The sequence below is a fragment of the Primulina tabacum genome, chromosome 12, assembly GCF_025594145.1.
Source record: "Primulina tabacum isolate GXHZ01 chromosome 12, ASM2559414v2, whole genome shotgun sequence".
In the NCBI taxonomy this organism is placed as follows: domain Eukaryota; kingdom Viridiplantae; phylum Streptophyta; class Magnoliopsida; order Lamiales; family Gesneriaceae; genus Primulina; species Primulina tabacum.
The window spans coordinates 36,194,689-36,222,328 of NC_134561.1; the positions used below are offsets into that span (position 1 = coordinate 36,194,689).

A 27,640-nucleotide genomic window follows, 5' to 3' on the forward strand; every position below is an offset into this window, starting at 1 on the left:
CTAAAGTCAAGAATCGAAGAGACTGATGATAAATTTTCCAGGAAATGGGGAATAACTTGCAGCCTATCAGACACTTTCTTCTATAGAAATCTTTAATTCTCAATCATATATTCCCCATTTCAGTATGCTCTCTCATTTACATCACGAAACTCAATAGTTTTTCTGAATTTCCCAAAGTTAAATCACTGGAGACAATTGATTCAACATAGTTCGAATTACTTTAATAGATGTTAAGATCAGGGGCGGAGGGAGCCCAGGTGGCCCAAATTTTTTATTTTATTTTTTTAGTATGTATTAGGTTTTGTCCAGCCCACTGAGCCGAGGTCCAAATTATATAAGCCCATGCTCCAAAGTCCAAATGTTTGATATTGGTAAAAGGGAAACAAAATTGAAAACGCTTACAGAAGCAAACCCTCCTCCCAATTCCCAACCCGTCGTGTCGCTCATCTCCTCTCCCAGCATCAGCCGTGAGCCGAAACGGAGTTCCAACCACCGCCGCGATATCAGCGACAGCCCCAAGCTCTGCACGGCTGCGCCTTCTTCAGTTCTTCCTGTGCTGTGCGGCTGTGCCGAATCGAAGAAGAAGCCACTCGATTTCAGCTCCTGTTCTTGCGTTCGATACTTCGATTCTTGCTCGATTTAGGTAATGATCTTGCTTCATTTTATTTGTGGTTAGTGCCGTGCTTTAAGCTATAGAATTGGTAATAAGTTGATCTTCGTCCTTGACTCCTTGTATTAAATAATATGATTGAGTTTTGTGGACTGGTGAATTGGGTGTCAAGTTGTAAATTGGGTGTCAATAATAGGCACCGACTGGCATATTCATCCTGTTAATTAATAGTCAATAATAGCTGTTAATTAATAGTCAATAATAAGCACCGATATGGCCCCAAGTTGTAAATTGGGTGTCAAAAAGAAATTAATTAATTATAAATGTGACAGCTACCATGATCACAATTGGTTTTATTGAATTTGCACTTTCTTGGAAGGTCACACTTTGTCTTGGTGCCGCCGTTTCATTTTGTGGCCAAACTTTTTTGTTCGTCTTCTATTCCAATTGGTATCCTAAGACGTCTTTTATTTTATCAAGTTGTTGATATAATATTACATTGTCAATGTTTTGTCGGTTTCTGAATCTTTCGAGTTCAATAACCAAAATATCGAAGATTTTGTTAATGTGAAACTTTTTGAGACTACGATGAACCGGTATCATAGTTATTTTTGTTTTTTGTTAAAAAAATTTAGCCCGGGTAGATTCCAAATCCTGGCTCCGCCACTGGTTAAGATCGATGGGTTGAGCTAGGTCCAATTCTCAATCTTAATATAGTATCAGAGATCAGGTTCTACCGTTATATGTTGGTTGGACCAAACATAGTTGGACCACCCGTTCTACTCATGATTGGACCATTTGTAAACTTCAAGCTCCAGACGTTCATTCCTAGGCGTGAGGAAGTGTGTTAGTTGTCCCACATCGGTTGGATAATGATGCGATCCTGGTGAAATGGTTGAGTCGGGTCGGCTGCTCCACCGGATCAAATCAATAATGTTGTTCAGGAAAATGAGCAAAGTAGATGGCTTCGGCTGTCACCTGCACACAAGGAGATAAACCACGTGAATGGGCGCCGGAAAGGTATCCGGCGTGGCCACTCCGATGCTTAAGTCAGCAGATGATTCAAGCAAAAGAACCAATGTAACCAAGTGATGGTTGTGATATTGGTGTGAATGAATGAATGTAAATGTATAGAGAGAACCTGATATTTATAGTAGGAGAAGTAATGATGACCTCGTTCTCCGTGCTACCTACTAATTATAGTAGGACGGCTGATCATACCCTATATTCTGACATGTCAAATCACACACTAGTCAAATCTCTCATGTCTGCTTTTGTCAACCACTTGGATCGGTGTCAGAGATGGGACAACCGTCCATATCCTATTCTGCTAGTATACTCGAGTGCGGTGCTTATATCGAGGTGGTCAGGGTAGAATACTTCCCGAGAAGTGACACAAAAACTCGGACACCCAATAGCCCGGGGAAGAGACGTCCCGGGTGTTCAATGGCCTGGCCTCTGAAGAATCCATCCTGCAGATTTACCCTGATCTGAGCTATCCATTCAATATCCCGGGTCGTCCGTGACCCGGGCTCTTATGCGGACGTCATCAATGGTCTCGGGTTACCCATGACCCGGACACACCCCGGGGTATCCGGGGGTATGATCACTCCCTCCTTAAATAGTCGGGCTAGAGTCATACTCGCTGTCTCCTCGGCACAATAAAGGTTGGTGCCGATATTCCCCGTTGGTCCTCTCTTCAACCACCCACACACATACAACCCTGTGTCGCATTTTGATTCATCTTGTGACACATTGGCTAGAACACAACCTCCGATATTTGGAACGATTCCTGAAAAGGAGATGAAGATCTATCATTAGGAAGCAAACCCATACGAAACAGCTCCTTTTGAGACAAGTTATTCTCAAAGTTCTATACGTTCATATACCTTTGTGGTTATCAAAGGGTAGTCCATCAATAGCAAGAGACTTGTGGTCAATGCTCTTCAGTGCTATCCTGCAAACCGATCCTTTCAGTTAATCACCAAGCGAACATGTTCTAGGGAGCAACAAGCAGACATCACTTCTGTCCTATTATATCGAACTATTTCATAAATAGTGCAAGTATTAAACATGATTTAAACTTAGTGAAATGACATGCATCTCATATAGAATTCCAGAGAACTTGCCCGCATGAAATGTCTTCATACACGCCAGTACCAATAGCAACCTGCTTCATCTGACCATCATCTCCTACAAAATATAGCAAAATACAGACAGTGGTAATTGGTATATTTACCAGTTCTAAAAAACACCGTACTGATCAGGGGCTGCATGATCAAGATTTTACGAAAATAAATCTCAGTTTCTGCCCCCGTAGCTACAATTACCAGAAAGAAAATAAACTGTAGAAGTAAATATGTTGTGTCGTAAGTTCATGAAAAAGCTATTGAAAAGTATTTTACAAAGAAAGTACCCAAGACTTGATAGATAAAACAATAATAATCATAATAATACCAATTGTGTAATATTCAAAAGGATAAATAAGAAAAGCCCTAATGCAAAACAAATATGATAATATATACTACCTTTAAGTATTGTCTTCTCAAGCCGAACACCAGCAAGATGACCACTTTTATCATCCAATTCCAGAAACTTCTCTGGTCTGTGGAAGAAGACAAAGTGGAGCTCACGTTGATTGCACAAAGGAGAAGTTCCAGGATTGGCTGCTTTCGAGAGCAACTCATAAACGCGCTTTCTGATCCGATTATTTTTCATTTCTATCTTTGCAAATTTACAGTGTCAAAGAATTATAATCAGTTTGAATGATGTTTTGGATTTCTGTAAAAAATTGAGTAAGGTAGCAAAAGAACTTGAGATAAAACATGCCTCATCGGCCGGAGTAGTAACTAAATCAGCTTGCTGAATATGAATATCCAAATCTTTGATTCTTGAAATTGAATTTCAAATCAGGCTTAACAAAATACTTGCAAATTTCAAGTCTCTATATTTTTTCAGAAACATCTGAATAACATTAGTCGATTTTGATGAGGTGATGAAAACATGAATCTCGGACTAATAATAAAAATGGATTGCATCATATAGTAAAATCCTGGTGTTCTATCTTCTGAAGAATACATGAAACTAACATTCATCACTTATAGTCTAACTCAAACTAAGACATCAGCCGACACTTAACGCTAAAAGTTGATAAGCAAATAAAATCAGGATTGAATTAGGTAAAGTACCCACATCAGATCCAGAATAAATGGTCGTGAGACTTTCAAAAGTTATAATAGATAGAGCAATTACCCAGAATTTCTCGCAGTTCTTTTGCAGTCCAGGCTGCTTGCACTGGTCCACGTCTTCCAACCAAAAAAACTCTTCTGCAATCATAATTGTTAACTCAAAACATCAATCCAAAGCCAACATCAGTTTCTAAAAACTATTATTGTGGATGAGGAACCTTATAGAGCTCCCTTCTAAGGCAGCCAATGCATGGCAGGCAATATCAGTTCTTGCCAATTCTGTTGTTGGACGTAAAAGAACTCGAGCAACATCAAGAGCGACATTACCCTAAAAGAAAATGTCATATGTAAACAAGGAAAACACAAATTTGGGAAGGTTTTGGAATTGGAAATGGTTTAATATAAAACCAGAACTAGGTACAAGAGGAGACAAAAATAAAGCAAAAACACGACCGGAGACAAAAAATAAAGCAAAAACAAGATCATTTTAAACGACTCAATCAACTCGAACAGTTGCTTTTATATATTTGCTTCTGTACACCGAAATGTGAAATAAGAAAAAGAACCCAGCTACGAAGCAGAGGAACTTATGTAATGTACATGCGTTCAGAGCAGATATGAGAACTGATAAAGATATAAACTGGACAGCCAATATTTGACGATCACAATGTTAAACTAAAAGATCATGAACTCACTAAGGACATCATGGTGATGTGAAGAGATTCATTGACAAAAGAAACATATACGAAGAGCAAAGGTATAGAAACTGCTTGTTTTCTGTAACTGCTGTAGGTGGACATTGCAGTTCATGGGGACAAGGACAGGGTTCATAGTGGAAGAGTAAAACTTTGACATCAAATTATGATAACAAACAAAAGAAATATGTTTTATGCAGATGTGGTTGATCCAACAGGTAATTTAATCATACAGTCACTTAGCCCATACTGCCTCGCCCTTTTTGCAAGTAACAGATGCATGCTAGGACCATCATTGTGTAGTCAAACTGGACATCAATTGTGAGAATTAAGACAAAAAATAGAAAGAAACCTGCCCGGGAATAACAGCAGTGTCAGAGCTTTTTAAGTCTGGGGTAAGATTTCTACAGTCTTGATGCCCGTTATACCACCAAACAATCTCTCTAGCAGCATGAATTCCAGCCAAGTCCTGTAACAGAAAGAATATAAAATATAAATGAAACCTTATTTTACATTATTGAAAACGTAATAATACAAGATAGAAGCACATTAACATCTGACAGATTGTGACAAGAATACTACACAAACCTCCCCATGAATGCCAATAGATCTGTCACTTTCAGCACCATAAGAAAGCACTACCTGGCACAAAAATTCCATCTTGCCTGATCAAATCTATGTACGAGGGGCTAAAAACAAGAGACCAAATAGCCATCCTGTCAAATTACCTGTTCATAATTGCTATCTTACCGCATTATACATCTCACGAAGCTCTGCCAAAGATATGGAAGATCCAAGAGATATATTTCCATAGAATGAACATCGTTCATTTTGTGCAACCCGTGAAAATTGATTGATCAACACCTGTTGGTTTTTTTTGTCAGTGACCAAGTTCATAAGAGAATTACCATGAAACAACAGTATGAATTGGAGTTTTATTAAAAGAAAATGATAATTCCTCGTTCACCCTTCTATCGGACCCATGAGTTAAAATACAATAAAACAACTAGCATGGCTATCAGAGCAACCATTATCAACAAGCATGACTTCAATGGCCCATTACTGGAATTTTACTACTGACAAACTAAAGATGAAGCTTGAGAACCAATTCCAAAGTCCTAGGAATTAATTATGATGATTTCCTAAGATCCTAAGAAAATAAACTACACATGCCTATAATACTAATTTCAAAGAAAACTACTGATGTTTCAAACGTATTATTCATAAAAACTTAATTGTCTTTTCCAACACCCGCAACATGATGTAACGTGCTTAAGTAACAACATGACATAGCAGCCGTGAACGATAATTTAGAACCTTAACATAATAGAGTCCGTATGGGTATGTCGGAACTGACCTTGGTTTCCGGATGATCAGGTGCAACTCCAGACCGTACCAATCCAAATGGCGTAGGCAATCGGTCTAGTATATCAACTTCTACTCCTTCGTGTGCCTTCAAAAGCTGATCCAAAACCCATAAAAAAACATCACAATTTCGGATAATCACAATAAAGAAACAGAAATATTTCTGAAATTCACGAAGACAAAATCAGAATCAATAAACAAATCCTTAACACATGCTTAGCTACCTTTTCCGCGGTGTAAAATCCAGCAGGTCCACTGCCAACAATACAAATGCGTAATGGAGCTGAAGAGAGAGCTGCGAAGCTTCTCGACAAAAATTTAAGCTTTCCCAAAATCACCATTTGCTGAGGGATCAAAACCTTTGAATCCTTTCTTCAAAAAAAAAAACTCTTCGAATTTTTTTTGTGGTGGCTTCTATTCAAGAGCTCGTAAACTTTGAAAAGTAGAAAATGGGAATGGAAAATCCATAGTTGTCAAGGGCGCAAGGCGCACCGAGGCGCAGGCGCAAGGCGCAAGGCGCACCGAGGCGCAGGCGCAAGGCGCAAGGCGCACCGAGGCGCAGGCGCAAGGCGCAAGGCGCACCGAGGCGCAGGCGCAAGGCGCAAGGCGAGGCGCGCGCCTTACCGAAGCAAGGCGCACGTTTTTAATTATTTTAAAAAATATATTTATCTTAGAATAATATATTAAAATATGAAATAATTAAGTCACAATGTCACACAAAACAATAAATAATTAATAAGCTCATAATAATAAGTAACACGATTAAAATTCTTCAATCATCCAAATCAAGTTCATCTTCCTCCATCGAATCATCAGAGTCCCTAGAACTTTCGGACTTGTATTCTTCTTGATCTTCACCACTTTCTTGATCATCATCAATTTCTTCTTCCTCTTCATCCAAAAGATGTGAAATTGGCCTTTTTCTGGTTGTTTTGGATGTAGATGCCCTTACCTCGTTTGAAAAAGACGAAGCACGAGATCTAAAACCATAAATCGGTTCCCCAACCCCAGCCGCTCGGCCTACATCACCCCATGTCAAATCATCATCCCCAAAGACTAGATTATTTTCTTCATTGTCCAATCCTCTCATCAACCATTCATTGCTATCATCGATATCATCCAATGAAATAGGATCAATTTTGTCGCGCAAATCATATCGACGTTTCAATGCCCTGTTATATTTAATGAAGACTAGATCATTCAAACGCTTCTGCGCCAACCTGTTTCTTCTTTTCGAATGAAGCTGCAAAAATTTTAAAATACATTCATCCTTCATGAATTGTTCAAAATAATAACTACAATTAATATGTCAAGACTCAAGAGTATCTATTCAATGTTAAAATTTAAATACTTACATGCTGAAACATACTCCAGTTCCGCTCACAACCAGAAGCACTGCACGTAAGGCTGAGAATTCTCACAGCAAAATCTTGCAATTGTGGGGTCGTAGAACCATAAGCCAACCAACATTCAGCTGTCAAATGAGAGAAACAAAATTTCAAAGTTAAAATTCTTCAAGTTTTCAACAATATGTTATGATCTTGAAATAAAAAACAAGAATTAATTACCTGGTGATAATTTATTTCTATGTCTAATAGCCATAGAACCGCCAAAAAGCCCATCAACATTTTTATATTTGAGAGTTGATATGTGATTTTATCTTGAACGTCAACATCTTCACACATCTTTTCAACACACTCGTACAACCCCTTCATAACTTCAGCATCTTTTTCTATCTCAGGATTCGTATAAAAGAATTCCGGGTTCAAAAAGTAACCAGCTGCATGCAAAGGCTTATGAAGCTGATCCGTCCACCTTTTATCAATGATTTCAAAAATCTTTTGGTACTTCTCTTCATTGTTGTTGAAAGCCAAAGCAATAGCCTCATTAGCTCGATCCATAGCCTCGTATATATACCCCATGACAGGTTTTTTTCGCCATCAACTAATCGAAGCACTTTAATAATTGGGCCACCAACTTTAATGACATAAACAACATGATTCCAAAACGAAGGCATCAATATAATCTCTGTTGCACGTTTACCTTCTACCTCCTTCGCAAATCGACTCGTGTTCCACTTTTCTGAAATGAACATCTTTCTTAAATTCACCTTCTGTTTTTGAAACCTTTTTAATGTCAAAAAAACAGTGGCAAAACGAGTTTTAAAAGCCCTAACCATTTCTCTTTGACCTGTGAATTCTCTCATCATGTTCAAGACTTGTGGCCTATTATATATATATAGCCATTCACCATCATCCCCCTTTCATAAACCTTCTTCAGTACAGGAATTTTGAACAAATCTTCAAGCATTTAATCCAAACAATGGGCAGCACATGGAGTCCAGAATATGTGTGGAAATCTTATCGTCAAATACTTCCCTGCATATTAAAGATTAATGTTATTCCTTATAAGTAAAAAATTTAATACTTATTACAAAGTAATATCTTGAATTCACATTTCATACCTGCTGAAATATTTGCAGAGGCATTATCTGTAACCAGTTGAACAACATTCTTTGGACCAATTTGCTCCACATACTTTTCAAGTAAGTCAAACAACTTGAGATCGGTATGAGAAAAGCCGGATGCATCCACAGATTCCAAAAATATTGTCCCTCTTGGACCGTTCACCAAAAAATTAATCAAAGTTCTATTTTTTCCATCGGTCCATCCGTCAGCCATTAATGAACATCCATATTTTTTATAGTCTGCCTCGTACTCTTTCAAAAGGATTTTTCGTACTTTGTATTTCTTTATTTAAATAAGTTACCCTAACTTCATGGTAACTTGGGGGCTTCCATTCATGAGTACAATAAGATGCAGCTCTACAAAATTCCTTAAAACTATCATACTTTACAGCATTGAACGGAATACCTGCATTGTACATCCATTTGACAAAATACTGTACCACAGAGTCTCTCGCTTTTTTCTGACTCTCATCATATTTCTTTGAATCTTTTGCTCCTTTCTGCTTTCCTTGACTAACAACCTGATACATATTGTTGACAAAAAAATAATCAAGAAAACCAACAGTCTTTGTCTTTTGACTTGAGAAAACAGGGGGGATGGCGGCGGAACTCGCTGTTGAACTAAATATTGGTTGTTTCCCTTTTCGAGGGATTGAAACCACATCATCATCTTCCAAAATTTCCAATTGCTCATCAAATTCATCAAAACTAGGATTCATGTCCATTTGCCGCTTGATTTCTTTTTTTTGGATATGTAAACTTGAATTTCAGTTCTAACATGCTCGGGGCATTTTGGACATGCTTTGGCATTTCGATGACCTCCAGCAAGATGTTGCTTGAGACGAAAAATTCCTCCCTTGAGAATTTTGTCACAAAAAACACATTGCACGGAATTAATGTCTTTTGGATTGATTAATTTCCCATAATTCCAGCCAGGATCTTTACGATTCTCCAAATTTTCAGAGGCAGACATTAACCTGAAGAAAATATTGCAACATATTAATCAATAATTCGGTATATATACAATAACATAATTTATAAAAAACCCGAGGTAGACATGACCACAATCTCAGTTTATGGCAATCAAAGTAGTTAAAAGATATTTCTCAATTATTCGTGGGTCATTCATCCACATCAAAGTTCTAATATTCATCTTCTCAAATATCAGATATCTTACAATCAAATATTTCACAATTAAATATTTACGAGTCTCGTGATCAAAATATTTAAGGTTTCCGTTTCACGATCAATTAATTAATATTTATTTACTTTTTTATTTAAGGCAAAAATTTATTTTTGAAAAAAGCTAACATGGAGCATGGTGGGATGCAGTTGGCAGCCACCACCGCGCTGCATGCAGCAATATATTTTTTTAAAAAATAAAAAAGTGGAAAATTCGAGAGACAATTTGTAAAATAACATCATTGCCAATTATTTTCTTAAGATGAGCTATGATACTCTCGAACATACACATAGTTATTGGATTTCTCATGCCATAAAAAAGGTATTAAACTCTTAAAGGTAGTGGGATCCCTGGTTTGTCTAAAGATTAAAAAATATTAAAGGCAGTCCAATTGATATTATTGATTACGTGTCCCCTTAGTTGTGGTTTCATGGATTCAAGACATGTGTAGTTTTAAATTTCATTTTAATTTAATAAGGCGGTCCAATCAAATATGCTTTGATTTTTTCTGCATGCCTTTCTCCCAATTCTCTATCTTTTTTTGCACATGTGCTACATTCTTTAATATGAATTCTAAAAGAGGTACCGGCACTTCTGCTTTTAAAAAGTAAAAATAGAAATAAGATATCGACAATATCAAGAACCGATACCTGAGCTTCTTCAATAAATGGTTCTTGGCCTTTCTCTTGTCTTATTCACGCTGTCGTCACTCGTCACGTTGTTGGCTGTATTCTGTGGTAGTCTTCACAGCTTTGTCGCTTATATAATTTCTTACCTGCGTTGCTAGGGTTTGGGATTGGGCTGGGCCTTTTACCTTTAAGTTAATATTAAAAAAAAAAAAACAGAGTGCAACTTCTCTGTTACAGAATTTTTTTTAAAGGCGCGCCTGGGCTCGCCTTTGTAAATTGTTGCGCCTGGGATTGTCAGGCGAGAAGCGCTCGCCTTTGACAACTATGGGAAAATCTGATTATTGGGCTTTAATAAAGTCCAATAAATAATACATTTAATGGACAAGGCCCATTTATACTGATTACTCGACCCCTTATAAGATCTTTTAATGAGTTGGAAAATAAATGGATCCAAATTCTATAAATTTGAATACATAAACTACTTTCTACTTTTAGTTATTTGTTTATAGTTAAGAAACATAATGTTCGATAAAATTTTATATTCATTTGTATATTTTACAAAAACTTTTGTGAGACGGTCTTACGGATCAATTTCGTTAGACGAATATCTTATTTGGGTCATCTATGAAAAAAATTACTTTTTATTCTTAATATTACTTTTTATTGTGAATATCGGTAGTGTTGACCCGTCTCACAGATAAATATTCGGGAAACCGTCTCACAAGAGATATACTCGAAATATTTTCGTCCCTTTTCGATTTTTTTATTTTTATTAAGTAAGGTGCTAGATGTAATTATTTTATTTCACTTTCCTCCTCTTAAAATTTGCACTTGTCTCCCTAAAAATTTAATATATTTTTCCGCCCCTCTAATCTCATTTTTCTGGCTCTGTCCCAGTGGCCAGGGGTATCAAGATATTAATCAATCAATACATGTTGTTTATTTATTTCCATTAGCACAAGTGTTGGTCACATGCCAATAATTATAGTGACACTCAAAATTTCCTCCTTTTTCAGTAAAGATTTTTGAATGAACTAATTGTGTGAACGTCGCAATCTATTAAAAATAGAAAAAAAGTAAATACATTAGAACTAATGACTTTACTAATCAATACGCATGCATTGTTTGTGGTAAAAATCTATTATTAAGATTGAGACTTGAACATAACTCAACCTCAAAAGTTAGCTTAAAAGGGAAGATTGTACAAGTTCATATATTCGACTTTCATGACTTTATCTGATGCGATCCTGGTGAAATGGTTGAGCCGGATCGGGTGCTCCACCGGATCAAATCAATAATGTTGTTCAGGAAAATGAGCAAAGTAGATGGCTTCGGCTGTCACCTGCGATAATGGATAGCTCAGATTAGGGTAAATCTGCAGGATGGATTCTTCAGAGGCCAGGCCATTGAAACCCGGGACGTCTCTTCCCCGGGCTATTGGGTGCCCGAGTTTTTGTGTCACTTCTCGAGAAGTATTCTACCTTGATCACCTCGATATAAGCACCGCACTCGAGTATACAAGCAGAATAGGATATGGGCGGTTGTCCCATCTCTGACACCGATCCAAGTGGTTGACAAAAGCAGACAGGAGAGATTTGACTAGTGTGTGATTTGACATGTCAGAATATAGGGTATGATCAGTCGTCCTACTATAATTAGCCATCCTACTATAATTAGTAGGTAGCACGGAGAACGAAGTCATCATTACTTCTCCTACTATAAATATCAGGTTTTTTCTTTACATTTACATTCATTCATTCACACCAATATCACAACCATCACTTGGTTACATTGGTTCTTTTGCTTGAATCACCTGCTGACTTAAGCATCGGAGTGGCCACGCCGGATACCCCTCTGGCGCCCATTCACGTGGTTTATCTCCTTGTGTGCAGGTGACAGCCGAAGCCATCTACTTTGCTCATTTTCCTGAACAACATTATTGATTTGATCCGGTGGAGCACCCGACCCGGCTCAACCATTTCACCAGGATTGCATCAGATAAAGTCATGAAAGTCGAATATATGAACTTGTACAATCTTCTCTTTTAAGCTAACTTTTGAGGTTGAGTTATGTTCAAGTCTCAATCTTAATAATAGATTTTTACCACAAACAATGCATGCGTATTGATTAGTAAAGTCATTAGTTCTAATGTATTTACTTTTTTTCTATTTTTAATAGATTGCGACGTTCACAAAATTAGTTCATTCAAAAATCTTTACTGAAAAAGTAGGAAATTTTGAGTGTCACTATAATTATTGGCATGTGACCAACACTTGTGCTAATGGAAATAAATAAACAACATGTATTGATTGATTAATATCTTGATACCCCTGGCCACTGGGACAGAGCCAGAAAAATGAGATTAGAGGGGCGGAAAAATATATTAAATTTTTAGGGACACAAGTGTAAATTTTAAGAGGAGGAAAGTGAAATAAAATAATTACAAATAAAACAATCGAAAAGGGACGAAAATATTTCGAGTATATCTCTTGTGAGACGGTCTCACGAATATTTATGTCTGAGACGGGTCAACACTACCGATATTCACAATAAGAAGTAATATTATTAGAATAAAAAGTAATTTTTTTCATAGATGACCCAAATAAGATATTCGTCTCACGAAATTGATCCGTGAGACCGTCTCACAAGAGTTTTTGTAAAATATACAGATGAATATAAAATTTTATCGAACATTATGTTTCTTAACTATAAACAAATAACTAAAAGTAGAAAGTAGTTTATGTATTCAAATTTATAGAATTTGGATCCATTTATTTTCCAACTCATTAAAAGATCTTATAAGGGGTCGGGTAATCAGTATAAATGGGCCTTGTCCATTAAATGTATTATTTATTGGGCTTTATTAAAGCCCAATAGTCAGATTTTCCTTTCCCATTTTCTACTTTTCAAAGTTTACGAGCTCTTGAATAGAAGCCACCACGAAAAGAATTCGAAGAATTTTTTTTTTTTTTGAAGAAAGGATTCAAAGGTTTTGATCCCTCAGCAAATGGTGATTTTGGGAAAGCTTAATTTTTTGTCGAGAAGCTTCGCAGCTCTCTCTTCAGCTCCATTACGCATTTGTGTTGTTGGCAGTGGACCTGCTGGATTTTACACCGCGGAAAAGGTAGCTAAGCATGTGTTAAGGATTTGTTTATTGATTCTGATTTTGTCTTCGTGAATTTCAGAAATATTTATGTTTCTTTATTGTGATTATCCGAAATTGTGATGTTTTTTTTATGGGTTTTGGATCAGCTTTTGAAGGCACACGAAGGAGTAGAAGTTGATATAATAGACCGATTGCCTACGCCATTTGGATTGGTACGGTCTGGAGTCGCACCTGATCATCCGGAAACCAAGGTCAGTTCCGACATACCCATACGGACTCTATTATGTTAAGGTTCTAAATTATCGTTCACGGCTGCTCTGTCATGTTGTTACTTAAGCACGTTACATCAAGTTGCGGGTGTTGGAAAAGACAATTAAGTTTTTTTGAATAACACGTTTGAAACATCAGTAGTTTTCTTTGAAATTAGTATTATAGGCATGTGTAGTTTATTTTCTTAGGATCTTAGGAAATCATCATAATTAATTCCTAGGACTTTGGAATTGGTTCTCAAGCTTCATCTTTAGTTTGTCAGTAGTAAAATTCCAGTAATGGGCCATTGAAGTCATGCTTGTTGATAATGGTTGCTCTGATAGCTATGCTAGTTGTTTTATTGTATTTTAACTCATGGGTCCGATAGAAGGGTGAACGAGGAATTATCATTTTCTTTTAATAAAACTCCAATTCATACTGTTGTTTCATGGTAATTCTCTTATGGACTTGGTCACTGACAAAAAAAACCAACAGGTGGTGATCAATCAATTTTCACGGGTTGCACAAAATGAACGATGTTCATTCTATGGAAATATATCTCTTGGATCTTCCATATCTTTGGCAGAGCTTCGTGAGATGTATAATTCGGTAAGATAGCAATTATGAACAAGTAATTTGACAGGATGGCTATTTGGTCTCTTGTTTTTAGCCCTTCGTACATAGATTTGATCAGGCAAGATGGAATTTTTGTGCCAGGTGGTGCTTTCTTATGGTGCTGAAAGTGACAGATCTATTGGCATTCATGGGGAGGTTTGTGTAGTATTCTTGTCACAATCTGTCAGATGTTAATGTGCTTCTATCTTGTATTATTACGTTTTCAATAATGTAAAATAAGGTTTCATTTATATTTTATATTCTCTCTGTTACAGGACTTGGCTGGAATTCATGCTGCTAGAGAGATTGTTTGGTGGTATAATGGGCATCCAGACTGTAGAAATCTTACCCCAGACTTAAAAAGCTCTGACACTGCTGTTATTCTCGGGCAGGTTTCTTTCTATTTTTTGTCTTAATTCTCACAATTGATGTCCAGTTTGACTACACAATGATGGTCCTAGCATGCATCTGTTACTCGCAAAAAGGGCGAGGCAGTATGGGCTAAGTGACTGTATGATTAAATTATCTGTTGGATCAACCACATCTGCATAAAACATATTTCTTTTGTTTGTTATCATAATTTGATGTCAAAGTTTTACTCTTCCACTATGAACCCTGTCCTTGTCCCCATGAACTGCAATGTCCACCTACAGCAGTTACAGAAAACAAGCAGTTTCTATACCTTTGCTCTTCGTATATGCTTCTTTTGTCAATGAATCTCTTCACATCACCAAGATGTCCTTAGTGAGTTCGTGATCTTCTAGTTTAACATTGTGATTGTCAAATATTGGCTGTCCAGTTTATATCTTTATAAGTTCTCATATCTGCTCTGAACGCATGTACATTACATAAGTTCCTCTGCTTCGAAGCTGGGTTCTTTTTCTTATTTCACATTTCGGTGTACAGAAGCAAATATATAAAAAAAGCAACTGTTCGAGTTGATTGAGTCGTTTCAAAATGATCTTGTTTTTGCTTAATTTTTTTGTCTCCAATCGTGTTTTTGCTTTATTTTTGTCTCCTCTTGTGCCTAGTTTTGGTTTTATATTAAACCATGTCCAATTCCAAAACCTTCCCACATTTGTGTTTTCCTTGTTTACATATGACACTTGCTTTTAGGGTAATGTCGCTCTTGATGTTGCTCGAGTTCTTTTACGTCCAACAACAGAATTGGCAAGAACTGATATTGCCTGCCATGCATTGGCTGCCTTAGAAGGAAGCTCCATAAGGTTCCTCATCCACTATAATAGTTTTCAGAAACTGATGTTGGCTTTGGATTAATGTTTTGAGTTAACAATTATGATTGCAGAAGAGTTTTTTTGGTTGGAAGACGTGGACCAGTGCAAGCATCCTGGACTGCAAAAGAACTGCGAGAAATTCTGGGTAATTGCTCTATCTATTATCTGGAAGTTTAGTTTTTCACCTTTTTAACTTTTGAAAGTCCCACGACCATTTATTCTGGATCTGATGTGGGTACTTTACCTAATTCAATCCTGATTTTGTTTGCTTATCAACTTTTAGCGTTGAGTGTCAGCCGATGTCTTAGTTTGACTTAGGCTATAAGTGATGAATGTTAGTTTCATGTATTCTTCAGAAGATAGAACACCGGGATTTTACTATATAATGCAACCCATTTGTATTATTAGCGGGATTCATGTGTTCATCACCTCATCAAAATCGACTGATGTTATTCAGATGTTTATGAAAAAATGTAGGGACTTGAAATTTGCACATATTTTGTTAAGACTGATTTGAAATTCACTTTCAGGAATCAAAGATTTGGCTATTCATATTCAGCAAGCTGATCTAGTTACTACTCCGGCCGATGAGGTATGTTTCATCTCAAGTTCTTTTGCTACCTTACTCATTTTTTTACAGAAATCCAAAACATCCTTCAAACTGATTATACTTCTTTGATTCTGTAAATTTGCAAAGATAGAAATGAAAAATAATCGGATCAGAAAGCGAGTTTATGAGTTGCTCTCGAAAGCAGCCAATCCTGGAACTTCTCCTTTGTGCAATCAACGTGAGCTCCACTTTGTCTTCTTCCACAGACCAGAGAAGTTTCTGGAATCGGATGATAAAAGTGGTCATCTTGCTGGTGTTCGGCTTGAGAAGACAATACTTAAAGGTAGTATATATTATCATATTTGTTTTACGTTGGGGCTTTTCTTATTTGTCCTTTTGAATATTACACAATTGGTATTATTATGATTATTATTGTTTTATCTATTAAGCCTTGGGTACTTTCTTTATAAAATACTTTTCAATAGCTTTTTCATGAACTTACGACACAAACATAAATACTTCTACAGTTTATTTTCTTTCTGGAATTTTTTTCTTTGTAATTGGAGCTACGGGGGCAGAAACTGAGATTTATTTTCGGAAATTTTGATCATGCAGGCCCTGATCAGTACTGTGTTTTTTAGAACCGGTAAATGTACCAATTACCACTCTGTATTTTGCTATATTTTGTAGGAGATGATGGTCAGACGAAGCAGGTTGCTGTTGGTACGGGCGTGTATGAAGACATATCATGCGGGCAAGTTCTCTGGAATTCTGTATGAGACGCATTCCATTTCACTAAATTTAAATCATGTTTAAGACTTGCACTGTTTATGAAATAGTTCGATATAATAGGACAGGACAGGACTGATGTCTGCTTGTTGCTCCCTAGAACATGTTCGCTTGGTGATTAACTAAAGGATCGGTTTGCAGGATAGCACTGAAGAGCATTGGCTACAAGTCGCTTGCTATTGATGGACTACCCTTTGATAACCACAAAGGTATATGAACGTATAGAACTTTGAGAATAACTTGTCTCAAAAGGAGCTGTTTCGTATGGGTTTGCTTCCTAATGATAGATCTTCATCTCCTTTTCAGGAATCGTTCCTAATATCGGAGGTCGTGTTCTAGCCAAGGTGTCACAAGATGAATCAAAATGCGACGCAGGATTGTATGTGTGTGGGTGGTTGAAGAGAGGACCAACGGGGATTATCGGCACCAACCTTTATTGTGCCGAGGAGACGGTAAGTTTACTCATTTGCAGTAAAGAATTTAACCATGCCAATTTATTTGTAGACATGACAATAACTTGATAAACTCATTGTAATTCTTTAATTACACTTGGTGGTACATCCTCAATCATACTGATTGGATGTTCGCATGTGTCTCAATCCTCATCCACTGATTGTATGATCGATACATGTCGTGTGGTAAGTTTTTATTGCGGATTGCATAGCAACAACCGTTGAAAAATATTTATGCTGTGGTAAAAATAAGCGCAACAGTGACGGAGGGAACCCTCCATAAAATTTTCTTGATAACATTTTCATCTATCTTAGATAAGTTGAGGATGTATTTTGCTCGCTAGTTCTTAGCATTTAGCTTCGACTCCTTAAAATACAAATCCTGGCTCCGGTACCGTCAATAAGGGCGATTTGAGTCAAGTTGGGTTGTGTTTTATGTTATCTCAGGGTAGTATTACTATATTGTTTACTTCTTAGCTAACTAGATATTTTGATCACCAAAACACGTGGCAGCTTGCGTGCATCTCAGACGACATAAGTAAAGGAGTATTAACTTCTGACTCATCAAAACCCGGGGGACAAGGGCTGCTTCAACTATTAGACAGTCGGAGGATCGCAGTCGTCCCTTTCAGTGGCTGGGAAAGAATCGATGCTGAAGAGAGAAGGCGGGGAAGTTTGAAGGGAAAACCGCGGCAAAAGCTCACAACTTGGGAGGAGCTGCTGGAAGTTGGCTGTGCATAGCGCTGCACAGAAATGCTTTGCGCGTTTGTAGCAACAATGGTAATGGTATGCATTCTTTATATTTGTCAAAAAAATTATTTGAAGTTATATTTTTCTCTAAAAACTCTGTATTTGTGCGCATCAAATCGTAGAAATACATGTATACAAGATTTTGAGGTGTATTTATATGAGTTCATACGACAGGCAATGGGATACTTTATTTATTTATTTTTTTTAAGAGGGGCAATGGAATATTTTACAATCAATGTATTTGGTTCTTTTGCACGTAAATTACTATTAGACTCCAATTCAACCAGGGGAATTAAAATATATTCATATATTATAATTAGTTTTTTAATAAAACCATGTCCTATTTTTTTGAGGGAAAACCAAGTTTGTGATAAGATACATTTATAATTGGCAAAAACTTGTGTAAAACGATCTCACGGTTCGTATTTTTTGAGACAGATATCTTATTTGGGTCATCCATGAAAAAATATTACTTTTTATGCTAAGAGTATTATTTTTTTATTGTGAATATCGGTAGGGTTGATCCGTCTCACATATAAATATTCGTGAGATCGTCTCACAAGAGACCGATTTTTTATAATAACTATTTTTGTCCTCTAAATTCACCAAAATTTACTCAATAAATATTCCTTGTGCATATTAAATTTTTTTTTAGAAAATATAATCAATGTTAAATGTCAGTTTTGATGATATTATTATCATAAATGCATGGCATAAATACACCTTCTCATTTCGATATATGACATAACTACAATTTTTTTGAGAAATAATTCTTTATAAAATATTTTTTGGACTATTTTACAAAAATTAAATACCAGAACAAATTGACCGTGGGTCTCGGGTTTTTTTAAAAAAAAATTTAAATAATACAAAAAAGTAATTATTTATCAAAATATCATATAATAAGTTTTTTTAATTTAAAAATACATAATGAAGTAAGGTTCAAATAGTGGAGTTTGAAAATACAACTATGAAGATACACCGGAAAATAAAAACCGAAAAAAGTTGGTGTAATAGTTTGTCGAGTTAGTACATTTATAATAATTGATAATTGATATAAATAAAACAACTTCTAATACATAGAAACCATTCAACAAATACCAATAAAAATATCTTCTTGTATAGAGATTATCATGGGACGGGGACGAGGACGGGTTTGTCCTATCTCCGTCTTCAAATTTTATCTCTACCTTCATATTCGCTCCAATTCCTATTTTTTCAGGTTCAGGAGGAAATTGCGGATATTAAATCCCCATTCATCCCCATTCCTGCCATCATTTTCATTTAAAAAAATTAATGGGACAAGACAGGGCAAGGACGAGGATTTTTCAAACCAAAATTTATCATTATTTATCATTAGTATTAGAGTAGCTCTCTTGTGAGACGGTCTCACAAATTTTTATCTGTGAGACGGGTCAATTCTACCGATATTCACAATAAAAATTAATATTTTTAGCATAAAATGTAATAATTTTTCATGGATGACTCAAACAAGAGATCTGTTTCACAAAATACGACCCGTGAGACCGTATCACACAAGTTTTTGCCTTATTATTAGTACTTTTAAAAATAATAATATTATTATATTATTAATATTAATATTTCTATTATTAATATTATTTTCGGGACAAGTTCGCAGATGAAAATAATATCTTTATACTCGTCTCGAACTATTTCGTGGATTTAAAAAAATCCCCGAATCTGAAAAAAAATAAGATCTCGTTCCCGTTTCGAGTTTTTCTCGCGGGTCTCCCTAATACCTTTAATTTTTTTTAAGGGTCGGGATTCGAAACTTTGACATTCAGGTGTATTTATGTTTGCTATATGGTCTTTGTTGTACGAATGAGATCGAGAGTTATCCTATCCAGCTAGAGATGAGATTCTATCCGTAATGCCCAACGCTCTTTCTCAGCTCCTCTATTTCGAGAAAATATCTCAAAATTTTGGAAAAGTTTACGGGAAAAAGGGTGAAAATCATTTCCATAACCTCAACCCACGATTCAAGATTGAAAATTAAGCTAAGAAATTCAAGATGTCAGTGGCTAATGCTTGGGCGACTGGGCAGTCCGCCGTTCCGCCGCCCCAGCTCCGACCTTTCTCATCATCTTCACTAGACACCGGCCCTCTCTCCAAGAAGAAACATTCAGTCGATTTCGCTTATAAAGTTCTTCTTACAAGAAGCAAGAACTCAAGGTTGGCTTGCATTTGCCGGAGTAATATTGAGAGCGGTAATCATGGCACCTCTGGCAGTAATGGTAGCAGTTTTTGTTATTCATCATCGTCATCTGCAGATTGGGATTGGAATAGGTGGACCCGCCATTTTTCAGAGATTGAGCAGGCTGAGAGCTATGCTTCTGTTCTCAAGGTTCAGTTCTTTTGAACACACCGGTTCTTGTAGATGTTTACGAAGACAGTTTGTGCGTTGTTAGTTGTTTTTTTCTCTCTCTGGGATTTAAGAGATGGTTTTTGGTATATTTGTGCATGATGGCTTATACAGTTGTACTGTTGTGGATTTACTGTCAGAATTGCTTTTGGTCTTGATTTGTTAGGATAATCTTTTTTTTTTTTTTAATCTTATATATGTGCATTAATCTATTCTAGTAGGATTTCGAAGGTGCTACCGACGCGAGGCAGTCCTCCTGCACGCATATATCAAAGTAGATTAAGTTCCATCCCTACTCAAAAGCCATAGCAGCATTTAGTATAGGATGAGAATTGAGAAGGGCCTTGGGAAAGTTTTGGCTGATTGGTTTTAGTCTGTCAAATGGTCCAAATTGAACTATGTAATTGAACTTTAAATATTTGCCACTGTCTGTTCTAACCCATCATCTTTATCAAAGGGGCTTTGGGCATATTTTTCACTTTTTCTGATTGCAAGTCATTAACGTGGAAAGTAATTATTTAGTTCTAAGCAAATGATAGGTTGTCTTTTGGTAGGTAGATCAGCTTATTTTTCAAACATTTTTTTCTGGTGGAGTTTGTGATTGTAATTTGTACCCCACCTGTTATCTTTGACTTATGTGGCACAGTATGTTTTGCTTGCCGAAGGATTTGAGACTGAAAGGGGTCTCTAATTTATCGAGTGATTTATAGGAAGAAGAAATTTTTGACTACTGTCATTCCATTTTGAGAAATAATGACTTGTTATAGTTCACAGTTTCAACTGGATGACGCAATAGAGAGTGAAGACTTCGAGGAAGCTGCTAAGTTGAAAAAAGCGATTGCGGATTCAACATCAAAAGATAGCATTGCTGAAATTATGGCTCAATTGAAGGTAAATTAGTATTCAAATTGAGTTATGTGCGCAAATTTTCTAAAAATTTTATCAGTTTCTGTTTGCTCCAGTATGCAATCGAGGAAGAACGTTACCAAGACGCCTCAAGATTATGCCAAAGTACAGGAAGCGGTCTGGTAATACCATAATATTCTGTTAGCTTTTTGACGCTTTTTCTATCTTGATTATCTGGTTTCCTGCTTTTGTTACTCTTGTCTTTTCCACTTTCGTTTTAATGATAGGTATTAATTTGGAGATTCTGAGTTGCAGAATATTGTACTACACCTTAAGTTTTGTCTGATTATATACAGAGTACACGAAATAAAACTTGATAATAGCAACTGTATTCCTTCATAAATCTCCCTCACCGGTAAAGACTTTGATTTCTGAGTTCTAACTTCTTATCTACTAGTTGCTAGCACACACCATACATATATGTTGTGTATTATTTGGTCTGTAATGTTGTCATTTGTATTTTTTATTTGACCACATAGGTTAGGAGAATTTTTGAACAAAATAACATACAGTTCTATAAATTCGAATGTTGATGTACAAAATAATCAAGTCTAAACACTAATTTAATCTAAGTAATTGAAAAAGTTATATTATTTTGATCATTTCAAGAGTTTGTGCACGAAAGAGACTAAAAGGAAACTATAATTAGCTCTTAATTAAATGTAGTGTGGATAGATATGGTTAGCTATTGAACATCCCATTCCTTGGGTAAATTGATGGCATGGCTGATGACTGTTTTACGCAAAAGTAAACAACTGCAAAAGATTTTACTGTGCAAAAATGAATCCTACTTGCACGTGCTACTTCACTAGAGCAATTAACTGCTTTGCTATCACACATCAAGTTTGATGGTGAAACACTCAAAATTAAGCGCTGGAGATATATTTCAGAGCTTGATCAAACACAACATTCTTCTATTATTATTTTTTCCATGGTTCTAAAATTCACTAGGCACTAGTCGGGCGCCAGTAGCACCTAGAGCCTAGGCCTAGGCGGATTCCACGGCATGAAGAGTCTTGTAATGGGTCTTAAACTAAATTTCAGCCCAAACTTTTTTAAAATCCAATTGACACCTGGTTCATTCTCCCTGCTTAAGGCGGATCAGAATAATAGGCAATGCAAAAGAAACCAAAATAAAGAAAAAAATTACCTTTAGGGTCTGGTTTGATTTTCTTATGTGTGCAGAAGTAAATAGACAAAGAAGATGAGAGTGACATGTTAGGGCAAGCGCAACCCAACAAATCGTTGTTTTAATTGGGCTTTCAATCACAAAAAATTAAAAGCACGAGCTTATAATTCTTTCTTATGTCATATTCTAGTTTAATTCGGCTTTCAAAAATTAAAAGCCCAAAAATAATTTCCCAAAAAAACTTCAAACGCCTAGGCCCGCCTTGAACCGCTTTGGACCGCCTAGATCCGAGTTTTAGAACACTGATTTTTTCTTCCATGATATTGTTTTACAAACAGTGCTCTATCACACAAATACCTTGAACGCCCTACATTTGAAAAACCCATATGATCAACGAACCATCACCAGATAATAAATATCTAGTACACCCTTCAAATTCTTTTCAAGAACATGACATAGAATCAGAAGCACCACATTGTATTAGATTGTGGTTATTGATAAAAGCTTAAGATGTTTCATCATAGATTATTTGATAAGAAATCTGAAGGACTCCTAGTATAGATTTATTATTTTTATTCATATCAGAGGCTGATAGTTTTCTTTGGAACATTTTATGTGGAGCCGCAAGATTTATTATTTTTATTGATATCAAAGGATGATGGTTTTGTTTGGAACATTTTATGTAGAGCCATAATCAGTAGTGCATGAATAATAAATAAAATAATAGTAAATTGTCATGGTGTTATTCTTTGACATAATTCTACTTTCGGATTTAAGAATTTCATGATTTTGACATTCCATGAGATGTCACCTGCATGCTAATTCTCAGTTCTGCTTTTGCAATGCCACTATGTCCTGGTACAATATGTGTTTGATGTCTTATAACACTAGTCAAACTATCTCCGTTGGTACTACAAGGACATTATATGAGAAATACAAAAAATATGTGGGATAGATACAGAATGATTATTTCCATATATTTAACAGATGTGGGAGAACGTTGCAGATGCTCATCCTTACCTTTCTTGTTCCTTGTTTCATGAGTTCAATTTCTTGCTCGAAAGTTAGAATCTGACACTGCTCATATTTATTTCATGCATGCAGGTTGGTTGGTGGGTTGGATATTCTAAGGACTCAGATGATCCTTTCGGGAGATTGATTCGGATCACTCCTGGAATGGGAAGATTTGTTGGCAGAAGTTATAGTCCAAGGTGCTAATAAGAAATTAAAGAAGAGATCATTTTTCTTGTTTTGATCTCCTTAATTATGCAAGCATAAAGTCTCCAGTAATGAAATTATTGCAGGCAGTTGGTCACTTCATCTCCTGGAACTCCACTGTTTGAAATATTTGTGGTTAAAGATGCAAATGGGACACATGAGATGCAGGTGATCTGAATATTCTATCAATTTTTGTTGCTAGTTATGGCTAAATGTTGAAGTTTTCCATTGGAATTTTCTCTTATCCATTTTTCTTTTAAAAAAAATAATTTTAAACGTGTGTGCACATGGTGTGACTCAAAACAGACAAAAAATCTTGGAAGACCAACATCTTCAACAATAAACTAATTGGTTGGCCACAGAAAGCTTATATGATTCAATACTTTTTTCATTTCGAGTTGCGAGTCAAATAATATTTCTCCTTTCATGAGAAATGTCGATTTACATGGGATGAATTCAGAACTCATGAGCATGGGGTTGAAATCAAGCTTCTTTCGCCTATATTTACCCCTTAACTGTTTTAAAAGTCCAAGAAATTTGATCATATTGCTGAAAATGAGGCCAAGTCCACTCATGTTTCGGACCTCTTGTAGTAAGTGTTGTGGCTTAGGTTCTGCCCTTTACACCTGGAATTGCTCGCCCATCCATATTTCTGATGATTATATAGATTTATCATCTCCTCAGAAAAGGTTCTTATGCAGCGCATCTCACAGGTTGTATTTCTAAAACGAACTAAAGGAAATTCACGTGCATCATCTGATAAATCCACTACGCCATCAGCAAGTGAGATTGTGGATACACCAGTAGTTGATGATAACGTAGAAGAAAGTGAAGCGGAGAAAGGGAAAGTAAAAAGTATCGACATGGAAGGAGCTGATGAAGGAATAAAAAGTGTCATGAATTTTCTTAAAGAAAAAATTCCAGAACTTAAGTTTAAAGTAATGAAAGTTAATATTACCGAAGACATGACTGAGGATGCTGTGAGGCAATTGATAGAAGAAGATGATGAGAAAACAACCAGTGAAGATTCCGAGGAGGAAGCGGGTGATATAAATGACAATAAGCAAGATCAAGTCACTGCTCAAGGAGATAATGACACATTGGAAGATGAAAAGAATCTAGACATGAAACTTTACATTGGAGGAGTATTGCACAATAAAGAAGACGATCATACAAAAGATGAGTTTGTTCGTGTCCCAGCTAATATAAAGGATACGGAGAGGGATTCCTTTGTGTTGCATATTCCAAAAGGAGATCAAGATAATGGCGCAGAAAAAAATGCAGCATCGAAGGTGGAGGTGGTGGCTGCTATCACTGCCCATAGTGTTTCTGAACTTATGCCTCCTGATGTGGCCAAGGTGTTTATGGGCTCTGATAAAGTTTCTTCCAAGGTATTAATGAAAAATAAGTTGAGTGTACTTTATTAAAGAAAGAGTTGTAGAAAAAAACAATTGGTAAACATGTGCTTCCAAAGGTTCTGTTTTGAATGAGGAGTTGAAATATCGCATCTGTGAAAACGTGCACCTTTGGTCCAATAAAGTTTACTCCTATGTTAACCTCCTGTGAGGTTGGGGAAACTTGGGGTTATCCTGATCTTTTTCATGGAATATGTATTCCAATTTGGCATTTTCTATGTGGTTATTGATTTTGAAATTTGCACTAGAAATGTTCTGCCACCTTGAATATGGGTCTTGTTTCGAATAGCTCTATATATGTATCAATTGTTTCATCTCCAATGCTTAATGTTGATTTGTTTCAAAACTCAGAATTATCTTGTGATCACGTAGATTTCCAAAGATGTTCGAGAAATGGTTAAGCTTGCTGTCAGTCATGCGCAGAAGCAGAATAGATTATCCGAGTACACAAATTTTAGTCGTATTACTACCTCCCAAGGTGATTTAGATCTATTTGATGGTGAGTTTACGTTCTCGCCCTTTTCCCATGCATGTTTATTTTGACACAAATGCTTCTCTTTCACTCTAGATGTATTATTGTTAATTCAGGTCTATATGTTGGTGCATTTGGCCCTTATGGTACTGAGGTGGTTCAACTAAGGCGGAAATATGGCAGCTGGACTGTGAATAGTGATGATAAATCTTCCGAAATGGAGTTCTTCGAGTATGTCGAGGCAGTTAAGCTGACCGGAGATTTGAATGTTCCAGCAGGGCAGGTTAGAGTTTGGCCCATTTTCTCGTTTAACGATTAGTTTGTTGGATATATACTAACTTTGTGCCTGACATCTGTCTAGGTGACTTTTCGTGCTAAAATTGGGAGAGGTAACCGGCTTGCTAAGCGGGGAATGTACCCAGATGAACTTGGAGTGGTAAATACTCGCGACCCTCTTCTCTTTCCCCCATTGATGCGCCTAGCCCACTGAATACACTTGAATTCTATATCTTACTTGTGATAGAGTGGTGAATGATGAAGGTAATGAAGAACGGGAAAGTAGGTTCAAACTGATTATGAAAATAAAATAAAAATGAAAATGAGTATTGCATGAGCGAGAGAATTCAGAACTTGCTTCTTTTTAAAAGCGGCAGTTGAGTCGAGCATCTTTTTGTTACAAATGAGGCTGGAAAGTTTCCACCTTATTGTGCCAATTTGTGGATCTGTTATGTTAAACGGAGCTGAATATTGGTCTGTAAATCAGCATGAGCAAAAGATAAGAGTTGCAGAGAGGAGGATGATAGGGAGGATGTGCGGACATACAAGGTTGGACAAGACAAGAAATGAGAACATTAGAGTCTAGAGAGAGTCAATGTTGTGCTTGTTGAGAGATACACGATTAAGATGAGATAGATGTATACTCAGGCGACTAATAAATGACCCTGTTAGTTTTTTGTAAGACCATGAAAATATTTGCATTATTAACAAGGTAAAAGAGAGGGACAAAAAAAACTTGGTTAGGAATGATAAAAGAGGATAAAATTATTTAAATATAGACGAGGTGGATATAGTATAGGATATAGCACAATGGTGTAGGGCGATCCTACTCAGTTGGATAAAGACTTCTTGTTATTGTATTGTGCCAAACCGTGGCAAGAGTCGCCCTTGAGAAAAGATTAAAGTTTTTCTATGTTAGGAACTTCAAAACACGTATTTACGTTCTTCCAGGTTGCAAGTTACAGAGGCCAAGGAAGGATCGCAGAATTCGGGTTCCAGAATCCCAAATGGGTTGAGGGGGAACTGTTACAACTGAACGGCAAGGTACTGAAGTCTCATGCACAAATGCCTATCAAGTTTTAGCCTCTAGTGTTGCATTGTTTATCGGTCACTCTCGTTGATTGACAGGGTTTGGGTCCATATGTGAAAGGTGCGGACCTTGGTTTTCTTTATGTTGTCCCCGAACAGAGTTTTCTTGTGCTGTTCAATCGCTTGAAACTACCAGAGTAAGTCGAAGCAGCAAAATCATATACTTTCTGCGGCTAGATTTTGGAACTGACGCTTTCGAGTAACTTTTTTATTCTTTTTCTTTTTTACTCTTATTTTAATGTTGTTTAATCTTGTGCTATGACTGGAGAAATTTTGACACTTGGTTGTGGTGCATGAGATGATGATAGAAAAAACATATGTTTGATATAGTGTGGAAGGCGATGAAGTCTGGCGGTAAATGTAGTTTGGTAAAATACCATCCTGTGAATGTTATTTCTTTGGTGTAATTTCTTTGCTGGAGAACCATGATGATCAATCCCTGGTGTATAATAAAACTAGAACGAGAGGCATGGGAATGTTCAGTAATCGGTACATGATTTAAATATAAAAGAATGTGTGAATGAATGGGTGGACAGCATGAAGCTAAGCAAAATGGGGTACACTAGTATAAAAAGTACTCTTGATCTTGGCACTTTTTTTGTGCACGTAAAAGTGATAAAGCCAGCCAAAAAATCTCCATTTCCTTGTCACCTTATTGCCCTTGAGAATCTCCCACTTTAGAAGAAACCATATGATTACAATGCTTTGTATCCTCTTGTGTTTTCTATCCTTCGAGTGAACCATGGATCTGAACGATGAAACGTCTTGCAATCTGATAAGTGCCAACTATTTCGATTTCTTAGCAGTAAATTCTTGAACTTTAGTTTGATGGAATTTCTGAAAATCATCATCATTGGGAAGGCTGAGCT

At 36.5% G+C, this 27,640-nt stretch overlaps 4 protein-coding genes and 1 long non-coding RNA gene across 6 annotated transcripts; 2 read left to right on the forward strand and 3 right to left on the reverse strand.

Annotated features, from left to right (window-relative positions):
- The first annotated feature begins 410 nt into the window (after positions 1–410).
- Positions 411–18,005, forward strand: LOC142520736 (NADPH:adrenodoxin oxidoreductase, mitochondrial-like). Of its 2 annotated transcripts, none has more exons than XM_075623845.1 (13): positions 411–643; positions 13,390–13,494; positions 13,988–14,101; positions 14,210–14,263; positions 14,383–14,499; positions 15,224–15,333; positions 15,414–15,487; positions 15,873–15,934; positions 16,040–16,235; positions 16,583–16,646; positions 16,823–16,890; positions 16,988–17,133; positions 17,647–18,002. In XM_075623845.1, exons 3-13 carry the CDS (start codon positions 14,090–14,092, stop codon positions 17,872–17,874), a joined length of 1,131 nt encoding a protein of 376 aa, XP_075479960.1. In that variant the 5' UTR covers positions 411–643; positions 13,390–13,494; positions 13,988–14,089; the 3' UTR covers positions 17,875–18,002. The 2 variants fall into 2 exon arrangements, with proteins under 2 accessions (XP_075479960.1, XP_075479959.1); XM_075623844.1 differs by lacking the exon at positions 411–643 and adding an exon at positions 12,886–13,261 and having other exon boundaries at positions 17,647–18,005.
- On the reverse strand, positions 2,263–3,493 carry LOC142520738 (uncharacterized). Its single transcript, XR_012813981.1, has 5 exons — positions 3,440–3,493; positions 3,139–3,330; positions 2,708–2,880; positions 2,500–2,567; positions 2,263–2,402 (listed from the first exon to the last, which is right to left on the reverse strand). It is a non-coding gene; the product is annotated as an uncharacterized LOC142520738 (long non-coding RNA).
- LOC142520737 (NADPH:adrenodoxin oxidoreductase, mitochondrial-like) lies at positions 3,806–6,317 on the reverse strand. Its single transcript, XM_075623846.1, has 7 exons — positions 6,083–6,317; positions 5,851–5,955; positions 5,244–5,357; positions 5,082–5,135; positions 4,846–4,962; positions 4,017–4,126; positions 3,806–3,936 (listed from the first exon to the last, which is right to left on the reverse strand). Exons 1-7 carry the CDS (start codon positions 6,197–6,199, stop codon positions 3,834–3,836), a joined length of 720 nt encoding a protein of 239 aa, XP_075479961.1. The 5' UTR covers positions 6,200–6,317; the 3' UTR covers positions 3,806–3,833.
- On the reverse strand, positions 6,455–8,570 carry LOC142521489 (uncharacterized). The gene is made up of 4 exons (XM_075624695.1): positions 8,323–8,570; positions 7,427–8,236; positions 7,214–7,332; positions 6,455–7,101 (listed from the first exon to the last, which is right to left on the reverse strand). Exons 2-4 carry the CDS (start codon positions 7,458–7,460, stop codon positions 6,631–6,633), a joined length of 624 nt encoding a protein of 207 aa, XP_075480810.1. The 5' UTR covers positions 7,461–8,236; positions 8,323–8,570; the 3' UTR covers positions 6,455–6,630.
- A 1,728-nt stretch (positions 18,006–19,733) lies between the features above and the next one.
- Positions 19,734–26,983, forward strand: LOC142520080 (protein EXECUTER 2, chloroplastic-like). Its single transcript, XM_075623046.1, has 11 exons — positions 19,734–20,248; positions 21,041–21,157; positions 21,229–21,294; positions 23,406–23,512; positions 23,606–23,687; positions 24,233–24,910; positions 25,307–25,433; positions 25,523–25,689; positions 25,768–25,842; positions 26,634–26,726; positions 26,811–26,983. The coding sequence occupies exons 1-11, from the start codon at positions 19,916–19,918 to the stop codon at positions 26,910–26,912; spliced, it is 1,947 nt and encodes a 648-aa protein (XP_075479161.1). The 5' UTR covers positions 19,734–19,915; the 3' UTR covers positions 26,913–26,983.
- The last annotated feature ends 657 nt before the right edge of the window (positions 26,984–27,640 follow it).

Coding starts and splice junctions, on each gene's coding strand:
- LOC142520737 (XM_075623846.1), bottom strand. CDS start 6,199: ATGGTGATTTTGGGAAAGCTTAAATTTTTGTCGAGAAGCTTCGCAGCT. Junction 5,136..5,243: donor TTCGTGAGATGTATAATGCG/GTAAGATAGCAA, acceptor TTTTTGTGCCAG/GTAGTGCTTTCTTATGGTGC. Junction 4,127..4,845: donor CTGCTGTTATTCCCGGGCAG/GTTTCTTTCTAT, acceptor ATTTTCTTTTAG/GGTAATGTCGCTCTTGATGT.
- LOC142521489 (XM_075624695.1), bottom strand. CDS start 7,460: ATGGCTATTAGACATAGAAATAAATTATCACCAG. Junction 7,333..7,426: donor TAGAAATAAATTATCACCAG/GTAATTAATTCT, acceptor CTCATTTGACAG/CTGAATGTTGGTTGGCTTAT. Junction 7,102..7,213: donor ACTGGAGTATGTTTCAGCAT/GTAAGTATTTAA, acceptor AAATTTTTGCAG/CTTCATTCGAAAAGAAGAAA.
- LOC142520736 (XM_075623844.1), top strand. CDS start 13,145: ATGGTGATTTTGGGAAAGCTTAATTTTTTGTCGAGAAGCTTCGCAGCT. Junction 14,102..14,209: donor TTCGTGAGATGTATAATTCG/GTAAGATAGCAA, acceptor TTTTTGTGCCAG/GTGGTGCTTTCTTATGGTGC. Junction 16,647..16,822: donor TATGAAGACATATCATGCGG/GCAAGTTCTCTG, acceptor ATCGGTTTGCAG/GATAGCACTGAAGAGCATTG.
- LOC142520080 (XM_075623046.1), top strand. CDS start 19,916: ATGTCAGTGGCTAATGCTTGGGCGACTGGGCAGTCCGCCGTTCCGCCG. Junction 23,513..23,605: donor GGCAGAAGTTATAGTCCAAG/GTGCTAATAAGA, acceptor AAATTATTGCAG/GCAGTTGGTCACTTCATCTC. Junction 26,727..26,810: donor TGTTACAACTGAACGGCAAG/GTACTGAAGTCT, acceptor GTTGATTGACAG/GGTTTGGGTCCATATGTGAA.